An 11357-nucleotide genomic window follows, 5' to 3' on the forward strand; every position below is an offset into this window, starting at 1 on the left:
ATCATATCCTAGTGAGCATGTTAACGTCCAGCTTAGATGGCCGCCAATTTTTTTAACGGAAAAAGACGAGTTTGGAACATATGAATAGTCGAGAGACTCAACAAAAAAAAATATCCTATAGTCGACGGACGATTTTATAACTTTAATAATCGGGGACTCAACAAAGTAATGCTATATAATCAGAATATCATTTGTGTACTTTATCCTAAAATTTAATGAGAAATTTTTTAAAAAAATATATAAAAATATATAAAAATCATAATAAAAAAAATTGTAAATTTTAGACATTTCATGAGAGACGCAAAGCTATATATAATGGGGAACTCTATTCCAAAGCCAAATGCGGATGGCATGCGATCCGATTATTTCGAAGAAAAAAAATCATCTTCTCTCATTCTCACCTTCTTTTCCTTGGATCTTGAGGACTAAATTGTTAAAAGAAAAACAATAACAAAATCCCAACACCAAAAATTCGAATCGGAGATATCCATTGCTTTCTCTGCTTTAAAGATCGATCCCCTTCATTTCAATTTCTCGTCCTGTCAATACAAACGATGGTAATTCACTCAAGGTTTTTATATTTCGAAATTGCATTATAATTAAATTGTGAATGTTATGCGTTTTAATATATGTATCCGGATACATGAGTGTCGTATACGGATATCGTAATAAATGCAAGTATCGTATTCGGATGTATATGTTATGATTGTTTGAACTTTTTTCTGTTGTTGTATCGTGTTCTATGAGGTTTTTGTATTTCAGATTCACTTTGTACTTCTAATCAGTCGGCAAGGGAAAGTCAGGTTGACAAAATGGTATTCCACTTATTCTAAGAAGGAAAGAACCAAGGTATTGTTAAATTCGTTGAATCTATTTTACTCCGACTCCTCAGGATTCAACCGGTCGATAAGATATTACCGTTTCCCTGAACAACATCGTACCCATAAGTCAATATCGTAGGACTAAAACATAATAAAGCTTTGTCTCTCTAATATTTAATTCTAACTCTGTCCTTGTTATCAAGTGCTAACATTCGAGCCCGAATAAGGTAGGACTAAAACACAAGAACTGCTGCATTTTCTGTGTCTCTGGTACTAATGTAGTGTGACAATGACATTTTGAGAAAGGTCATACGTGAGCTGAGTGGTGTGATTCTCACAAGAGGGCCCAAACTCTGCAACTTTGTGGAATGGAGAGGATTGAAAGTTGTTTACAAAAGGTGAAAGACACAACATTTATGTCAAATTCATGAATGCCCGTAACTTTGTAAATTTTAAATTCTTATATATTTTATGTACTAATTCCGTTCCTTTTGAAGTTTATAATTTCGCACATCTTAATTTTTAATATAATCTTCTGAATTCGTACTCCTAAAATAAAATCACGGGTTATCCTGATTCAGAATATGATCAAATTATGCAGATATGCCAGTCTTTACTTCTGCATGTGCATTGACCCGGATGGCAATGAACTAGAGATTCTAGAAATCATTCATCACTACGTTGAGGTTCTCGACAGATACTTTGGCAGTGTGAGTTGAACTTTAATCAATGGCATGTACATACAAAAACCCTGTTTTTCATCTCTGATTGTGGTTCATTTAGGTGCCACCAGGTCTGTGAACTTGACTTGATCTACAACTTCCATAAGGTGTGTTCATTACCTTTTCCATGTTGTTCAGACTCGAATATATCCATGTTAAGCGTATATGAATATTTGATACTCTATTCGAATCGAAGTAAACATCGTTGTTGTTGGCATTGGAAGGCTTACTATATACTAGACGAGATCTTGATCTCTGGTGAATTTCAAGAACCGAGCAAGAGAAGCATTGTGCGTTCCGTAGCTGCACAGGTACAACAACAACTTAGGGTTTCATTGTCAAGAAAACGAGTCTTGGTTCTTCAATGGTGCATCTTTGATTTGTAGGATTCACTGGTGGAGACTGCAAAAGAGCAGACCGGTTCCATCAGTAACATACTTGCACAAGCCGCGAAATAAGCTACCACGACTACTTATTCGTATCCAACACTCATATCAAATAAAACATTTGAATATCGGTATGGTCTAATGTTAATCTAGATATATATTAATTTTTTTATTAATAATCTGTTTTAATCCCTAAAATTTTATAAATTAATCCATCTTAAAATTTTAAAATTTTATTATTTATTATAACATTTTATGTCCGTCTCAAAAAACAAAGGTCCCAAATTAATCAAGAGATGAAGATGAATGAAAGAAATTTTTGAGACTCGACGATAAATTTTATGAATGATTAATAATGTCATTTGAACTTTTAAATATGTTGAAATATCGTATGCAGGTTACGAATCATATACTTATACCATTTTAAATTATGTTATTATTGTTTATTTTGGCGACATATTAATTTATATTATATTTAAATATTTCTTTAGATTATTTTAAATATTATTTTTTTAAGTCTTAAATTTGAGTAACTGCATTTATATGATGTATATATATTGTCAATAAATTAAAAATAATTTGAACATATATTATCTCATAATTATTTCAAATCGTTAAAATGATATTTAGTGACATATATATATATATATATATATATATATATTATAGTGGTGGTAGCGAAGCTAGGATCATAGGCCCCTTGAAAATAGATAACATAGCATATTCAGTCTTCTTAAAAATTAAAATTCAATTTAGGTCCTCCAAGCACACTTATTTAATTAAAAAAATTCTAATTTATCCTTTCAAAAATAAATAATTTGATTAATGAAAATTGATAACATTTGTTTTTGAAATAAGATACTTTGTATTATAATAATTTATAAAGTACACCACCTCAAGGACCTCGTTAAAAAACCTCTCTAACCCTAAATGGAGGGAAAAAGTGTACCTTGAGGTGAAAATGATCAAACACAAGAAAACAATAACATCAAAGAGGACAAAACCCAAACCACCACCCAACACATACAACACCAACATATTCCAAACAGCAGTGAGAATAATAACCAAAAGAACAGCAAAACTGATCTAAATCAAACCCCGCAGCACTGAGATGTAACCGAAACAGCAGCAGAAACTGATTCACCAAAACCTGCTAAAACACAACTACTTACACTGCAACACAATTATAAATTCTTCATCCTTCAATCAAGCTCGCCAAACGTAGCAGCAATGGACTAAATCCAAATTGCAATCACTCACTAACAAGAGATAAACACATCAGCAGAACATAAAAGCAAAAGCCACTCAATATCAAAGCCTGAATAAGGAGCTGAAATATCTCGCAACAACCACAAACGATTGTGACAACTAATCAAACCACACAAGCTTCTCCCATAAGAGCTGAAAGCAGGATCCGAAAAACATAAACAATGAAGCAAAAGCCAAGAGGAGAAAACCAAACCGCTTCAGCCGAAAACACTAGATTTCGAAGCTAAACATAAAAACACGTCACAAACTACCCACCAGCTAAGCCTCACCATCAACCACCACTAATAATAATAGACTCCAAACTTCAAACAAAATCTAGAGCATAAGGGATCAACACCGAGCAAAGAATTTAACCCAAACCCCTATCTGAGAGCTCAAACGACAACACTCTCAAGTACCTACTCTCACGAAGTTGAAAAATCCACACCCAGGGCTTCACCAATTGCTAAAGTTGCTTCAGCTTCCAGAGATATTCCCACCACAGCTTGCACTTTCGATCATTGATACTCTAGGATTATACAACACACTCTAACCTTTGCTTTCGACTGCTTCCTGTTGAAACTATGACTATCTTGGAAGCTCTAACATAAACCCGATTAACCCCCTAATAAGCATGAAAGAATATCAAACCAATCGAAGAATTGGAGAGATCTTGATTAAAACCTCCTCCAATGCTTGGATAGAAAACACCACTTCAAAAGGCACGCCCTGCAGCCTGGAAATAAGAAAAAGATTGGGCCGGCCACAATTGATTTGGAGCTCTAATTATCTCGATCATCCCAAAACTTGGTTCAGTAGGCTTAATAAAAGGCCCAACGTCAATAAAAGGATCCTTATTGTTGAAAGAAATACTTATTAAAAGGTCAAAATGACAAAAGAAATAAAAGGATCGGCGGCCAGCAACCGGCCACAAGGCCTGGTGCCGTCGCCTCACCGAAACGAACTCATATATTGATCAAGGATCTGAAATGAGGTTTTAGTACACGTTCCTTAACAATTTGGCAAGCGAATGAGGGGTTGAAGCCATTCACACATGTTTTTGTTGTGTATACATTATTTTTCATTTTTTGTGTCATCACATTTTTTTAATTCAAATTTTACCATATTTACGGGTTCACTTTAAAAATATTTTAAAAAATTTTCTCTTTTTTTTTTCAATTTTAGTTTAATCATTACTTTATAAGTGTGATATTCAAATTTGTTATATTTTAAACGTTACTGTTCTAATATTTTTATATATAAAATAAAAGAGTTAATTATAGCATACAACCCCAAATTATGACTTATTCTAAATTAGTTCCTAAACTTTGAACATTTTAATTTCATCTCAAATTATGATTCTAATTTTAAATTGATCCCAAACTTTTAAACATTCCAAATTCATATCCAAACTGTGATCCTCATTCTAAATTACTCCCCTATCTTTTGAACATTATAATAATGTCCCCAAAATAATTCAAAAGTTAGGGGATGAAATTGGAACTTTCAAAAGTTTGGGGACTAATATAAAATGAGGGTCATAATTTGGGAATGGATTTGGAATGCTCAAAATTTTGAAGACCAATTTAAAATTAGAATCATAACTTGAGGATGAAATTAAAATGTTAAAAAATTTAGAGACTAATTTATAATGAGAATCGTAGTTTGAGAATGTGTAGTTTAATTAACTCAAAATAGAAATAATCATGGTTAGATTAAATATATGTAATTAAATAAATAATTAAATTATTAGATTAAATTATTTTATATTTAAGTATTTAATTATATATTCAGAATAAATTAATCAATTTATTCCAATCTGATTCAATTATCCAAAATTAATACTAAGTCAAATTAACCAGCTAAATTGAAACTAAAAAAACCAAATTTCAATTAAATCTATTAATTTGGTTTAATCAACTATTTACTCACCCCTTAAATTTAGCTGTTTAGGTATCAAATTGGGACAAAAAAGTTTAGGTACCAAAGTATAGAAATGAATATAGTTCAAGGGCAGAATCATGAATTAAGCCAATCTTGCATTACTGCAGGTGTCATATCAACAAGACCCTTAATTAGATGAACCAAATTCATACATTTCAGAGCCGCCATTCACAGACTCAGCTGCTGAATTCCATATCAGCCCTAATCAAAGGTATTTCCTTTTCCTCTTCTTTGCTCCTCTCTTTTCTGTCTCCTTACATTGCTTTTGTGTGTGTGCGGGGATTGAAGGATAAAGCAAAGGAGTTAGGGTTTCGAACAGTGTAGAATTGATTGAATTTGGGATTTTAAAGACAATTTCCCTAATTCCCGATTTAACATTTATATTTCATTTCCTGTTTTTGATGAGGAATCTTTGTGCATCTGATGAACTTTGAACTGGTTGCCATTTTTTGTTGGGAATTAATCAAATTTGCTGCCTCAAGTTGAATTATGCCATAACTGGAGTCTTGATAGGTTTAAGATATAGAATAAATTACGATACTGAGAATCATATGGTGAGTAAATTTTCAAAATATGTTTATAAAGTTCCATGAAATTTGTAGGGAATTTAAATATGTTTGTGCAGTATTCACATTTGAGGAGAAGTTGCATTCACATTATCTCGATGTCATCGAACTGAGATTACAGATATTGATTTGACACTGAATTATTGAACTGAAGTACAGGGTAGAAATTTCTTTACTTGTCTTCTCGGCACGTCGATGGGGTTGGAAAAAAACCACCCTGATTTATCGTCATATAAGTGTTTGTTTATGAATGGTTTCTCTAGGTTTTCTTTTAACAAGAAAGAAAATAGATGCTAATCATGGCTTATAATCAGCAAAGGGTTCTGTTCATTTACTTTCTGTTTTTATATGTGAAAAGTGTTTGTTTATACGTATGTATATGTGGTTTATATAAATTTGTTGCGTAATAGAAAACCCTATTTCACAGAACATTGCTTTATGTTACCTGCTGAAAGCTGAAGCCATCGTCAAGGACAACACTCAGCAAAAAACCCAGTTCATCATTGCATTTGTATTAGACATATTAATCTAATAATGGCTGCCTCTTTGTCTCATGCTTCGTACTCGACCACCTTCACATCCTCAGCATCAAAAACCACTGTCTCCCGACCTTCTCTTTTCTCTCCCTCCTTAAAAGTCTCCACCTTCTTGCCTTTGACTGTCAAACCCCTGAATTCTACTTTCACCCCACATGCACAACGTGCAATCACCACTATAACGCATGCCACCTCCACTCCCTCCTCTGTTCCTTATGACACCTCAACTAAAACCTTCCATGGCCTTTGTTATGTGGTTGGGGATAATATCGACACAGACCAAATAATTCCTGCAGAATACCTCACATTGGTTCCCTCAAACCCAGCCGAGTATGAGAAATTGGGCTCATACGCTCTTATTGGTCTCCCTTCGCCATATGCCAATCGTTTCATTGAACCAAATGAGACCAAAACAAAATACACAATTGTGATAGGTGGTGCTAACTTTGGTTGTGGGTCCTCGCGTGAGCATGCACCTGTTGCACTTGGGGCTGCGGGGGCAAAAGCAGTTGTGGCTGAATCTTATGCTAGAATATTTTTCAGGAATTCCGTGGCAACTGGAGAAGTTTATCCGCTAGAATCGGAAGTGAGAATATGCGAGGAGTGTAGGACTGGGGATGTGGTGACTATTGAGTTGGGAGAGAGTCGTTTGATCAATCATACGACCGGCAAGGAGTATAAACTGAAGCCTATTGGAGATGCCGGGCCGGTCATCGATGCTGGAGGGATCTTTGCATATGCAAGGAAAACAGGGATGATTCCATCTCAATCAAAGTAAAGTGCAGGTACATCTTTGATCTCAAGCAAGTAACTCGTGTATATCATTGTATTGTCGAGTTGCATTCTGCAGACGTATTAATCTGTTTACTCTTGATTTGTAGGGTTTCTATAAGAGGGGCACTCTATTCTTGTTTCATGGACTTGTGTCAAGTTGTAGCTCCTAATCGTTTCTGCACTATATATCGATGCTCAACCATTTTTCTCATGTCGACTTTTTTTGAAAAATATTTCAAGGTTATATTTGTATCTGTTCTAAGCTGAACATCTAGCAGTTTTTCACCATGGATGATTTCCCTTTTGAGGATTACCTCTAGTTTTTATCAGTGTGTTGGAATACATGTTGTAGGAAATAATGTTAATGGTTGAGATTGAATAATACAACATACCTGCTGTAGGAAATAATGTAATGGCACTGTTTTCTAATGAAAGTATTGGAAACTCGAATGCAATAATTTAAGGCTTGAGTTCAAATCAAGTGAAAAAACAGCTATCCAACTATTAATCTAAAATTAGCTTGAAATCTTAATCGAAATTAGAAGTTAGATTTTTTTAATATGTCACTCGTAATCATTGAAGTAACTTGAAATTTGATTATGTTAATCTTCTAGCAAAATAAACTATTTTCACAATTGAGATTGATTGATGACCACTTTGATTATCGAAAACTCGTCTAGTTTTCATTCTCTTATTTTTGTTAAGTTTTCATTCTCTTATTTTTGTTGTCAAAGTTTTTATTCTCTTATTTTTATTTACTTCTTTGCTTGTTTTTGTTGTTGTCTATTGTTTGCTACTATTAGTGGTTGTGGATGGTGATTGACCAGGGTTCGTTTGAGATTGTTTATGTGTAACATCCCAAAACAGGGTCAGTGATCAAATTGTAAGAATTCAAAGTTTAGTGGTTTAATTAGAATAACTTGAAAAGTTTTTAAAGGATCTATTTTGGAAATTTTGTTTAGAACTTGATATCAAAGTTGGATTATTGGAAGGGTATTATGGTCTTTTCAAAGAAAAGATTTTTATCTTCCCTCTTTAAGTGATATAAAACACGTGGGAAATGGGAGAAAAGATTATCCATAACCTTTTTCAGCTTTCTTCTTCCTATCCACCGTGGGTTCTTGCATAAGGTGATTATGCTTCTTAGTGATTATTCTTTATATTTTAAGGTTGATTTTGATTCTTTGAGCATTAGGAAAGCTTAAGGAAGCTTAAAGAGAATTAGAAACTAAAAGATGGACAAGTTATGAGAGATTAAGTATAATGAGTTTTTGAGTGAATTGTTGAAAAATAAGGAGTAAATGGATTTTGAAGTTGAATTTGACTTGTCATGAGTTGAAATATGAAATTCCAAGAGTTAGAAATGAATTTGGAATATGTTGATAAATTGGTATGATTATTGAATTCAAGTGTGTATATGGGATATTTAATATTAGGAAGAATTAAAGTGATCTAAGTTGATTTGAATAAGTGTAGTTAAGCTTAAAGGGTTAAAAGGAGGTTATAGAAGAAGATTTAAGTAAGTTTGGTAAATTTTCGGGTAAAGTAAATAAGTTTTGGGCATGGGGTATCGGTATTGTTCATTCAGTATCGGTACTTCAAAGCAAAATGAGTAGATTTTGAGCTTGGGGGTATCGATACTAAAGGAACAATATCGATACCATAAGATAAAATATGATGAAATATTTAAGAAGTAACGATACCTATAGGTGGTATCGGAGCTATAAGATTGTACAAGAGTCATTAGTGTTTGAATTGGCTAGTGAGGTCAGGTGAGTGCATATGATTATAGTATATGATTATATAGAAATTAGACTTGCTATGAGTCTATTAGTTGTATGGTACTTATATAGGAAACCATATGAGAATACATGTCTAGGTAACAAACTATGTGAAGCTGAACTAACTGAATATATGAAACTAGTATAAATTTTATATGATATAGATGATTATGGAAATCTGTGAGATAAGCTATATTGTATTGATATGCGGATTATATTAAAATATGTATAAGAGTACATACTTAAATTATATGGGTTGATAGGTGAACATAAGAGAATAAAGAATAAGTTATATGATATAAGTTATGTGATTACATGTATATATTAATACATCTTGCTTGCATTACATGTTATGTGATATGAAGTTATGTGATATGTGTTATAAGACAATGAACTAAGTGACTATATGAAAATGTTACATGAATCATGTGATATATGCTATGAGATATGAACCATGTGAATACATGTGAAATGATATAACTTATGTGATGATTTGTGTGACTATGTGATTATATGACAAATATAAATGATAATGCCCATGTTATGTGATATGAGAGCTAGGGGTATAGTTGGCATGCCAAGAGTCGAGGGTTCTATGTGGTCCTTCGGGACAAACCTATGTCGTACTTCGGTGCAAACCTATGTGGTCCTTCGGGACAGTTATGTGGCACTTCGGTGCAAATTACGAGCTGTGGTGACAACATTAGTGCACAACCTCAATGTACTCACATATCTTTAGTTTTCATAATTGTACCGTGGGCTAATAAAACATATAACATAAATAAATCTTGTGTAATGTTATGTGTTTTGCTTGTGAAACGTACTATATGAGGTTTTACAAATGTTAATTGCAAGACTATATACATTAAATAGTTTAAGGGTTTTAAATAGTGATTGTGAGAATGATGTTAATAATGATAAAGATGATAATGAATATAATGAGGTTATATGTACATGTATGTATGTATTTATGTTTTTGTTGCATAAAGTGTTTTATAGTTTTAATATGATTATATGAAATGCATATAGTATGATGTAGTGATGATATGTTTTATTACAAGTTTTATGTCTCACTAAGTTAATGACTTAGTGTGTGAGTGTTTCACACGTAAGTTTCGAGATGCAAGGGAAGCAATGATAGGCAAGTCAGGTCAACTTCTCCTTTCTAAAGATCAGATCATAAAAATATTTGAATCATATGTATTTTGTGATCATGAATGTAGTTGTCATGTAATTAAATATTTTGATCGAATATGCTCTGATTGGTTTTGTTAAAAACATATGGTTGTATTTAATGTAAACTATTTAGTTATTTCAATGTAAATTTGAGTTTTCAGCTATTTTGTACAAGTATATGATTTGAAAGGTTAATTAGGCATCTCAGACTAGTATCCAGGTTGGACACGAGTTGAGTGTGTTACATTATGAAAGTGTTTTTGGCCCAAAAATCTGTTTTAAACGTAGAAGTAATTCTAAACAGTTTATTTTCAGCCAAAAAATTCACGTTTCAAACGAGCTTATCGACTGAAATCAAGAATCTGAAAAACGATGCTTCTACGTTGGAGAAGTTCGTTGAAAAAGCTTGTTGGAAAAGCATTCCCAAACAGCCTGAATGTGACTGATGATGGTGACTCGAGATTGATGTAGTTGTTTATAGTGATTGTGGTGTTTAAAACTTAGATGAAATGATAGTGATGTAGTCGTTTATAGTGATTGTGGTGTTTAAAACTTGGATGAAATGATAGTGATGAATGGTTCAACAATTGTAAGAAGATAATGAAACTTTTGAATATGACGTGTTTATAGTAATGACAGAAAAAATACCACTTGATGACGATATAGGGGCTGATGGATTACAAAGCCCAACTCCCCCAATATGGGCTTCAGAATTAACAAAGCCCAACTCCCTATTGCCTGATATTCCAACGTCAAAAGATGAAATGGCTATGGATTGCTAAACTTGTTCATCTCCCCGAATATGTTGCCGTAAAATCGAGCATCCTTCTTGACTTTCTCCTTTAGGATCCGCTACTCCAGTTTCACATCCCTGTTCGAATAATGTATTCCCTTCTCCTTTCTTCTTCCCACCACCTTCAATCTTCTCCGGCGTATTCATTTCCCAGAATTCTCTCTCCATCGAGAACAAACACCATTTCAGTTGAGCTCGCAGGAATCAACTACACCATTTCCCAAGTGTTTTTTGTGTGCGTGTGTGTGTTTTCTCGTCAGCTAATCTGGCAAAAGCTCCATGGAAGAAGACTCCGAGTTCCCAACAGCCAGCAACACGGAACACGAAGAAGAAGAGATTGGGGACAAAGGTTTGAAGAAGAAGCTGATTAAGGAAGGTGAAGGCACTGAGACGCCTAAAGAAGGCGATGAAGTCGAAGTGCATTACACCGGAGCTTTGCTCGATGGAACCAAGTTCGATTCCAGCCGCGACACGGAGACTCCGTTTAAGTTCAAGCTCGGCCGAGGACAAGTAATCCGAGGGTGGGACGAAGGGGTCAAAACGATGAAGAAAGGTGAAAATGCCCTTTTCACCATACCTCCCGAGTTGGCATACGGTGAGTCGGGGTTTC

At 33.8% G+C, this 11357-nt stretch overlaps 2 protein-coding genes across 2 annotated transcripts; both read left to right on the forward strand.

Annotated features, from left to right (window-relative positions):
* The first annotated feature begins 643 nt into the window (after positions 1-643).
* On the forward strand, positions 644-2001 carry LOC120150905 (AP-1 complex subunit sigma-1-like). The gene is made up of 7 exons (XM_039163504.1): positions 644-652; positions 763-849; positions 1128-1219; positions 1423-1531; positions 1615-1650; positions 1768-1854; positions 1930-2001. The coding sequence occupies exons 1-7, from the start codon at positions 644-646 to the stop codon at positions 1999-2001; spliced, it is 492 nt and encodes a 163-aa protein (XP_039019435.1).
* Positions 2002-5243: 3242 nt separating this feature from the next.
* On the forward strand, positions 5244-7268 carry LOC120150805 (3-isopropylmalate dehydratase small subunit 1-like). Its single transcript, XM_039163427.1, has 3 exons — positions 5244-5332; positions 6115-7008; positions 7105-7268. Exon 2 carries the CDS (start codon positions 6222-6224, stop codon positions 6999-7001), a length of 780 nt encoding a protein of 259 aa, XP_039019358.1. The 5' UTR covers positions 5244-5332; positions 6115-6221; the 3' UTR covers positions 7002-7008; positions 7105-7268.
* Positions 7269-11357: the final 4089 nt, after the last annotated feature.

This window comes from Hibiscus syriacus, unplaced genomic scaffold, assembly GCF_006381635.1.
Source record: "Hibiscus syriacus cultivar Baekdansim isolate YM2019G1 unplaced genomic scaffold, ASM638163v2 tig00111027_pilon, whole genome shotgun sequence".
Taxonomy (NCBI): domain Eukaryota; kingdom Viridiplantae; phylum Streptophyta; class Magnoliopsida; order Malvales; family Malvaceae; genus Hibiscus; species Hibiscus syriacus.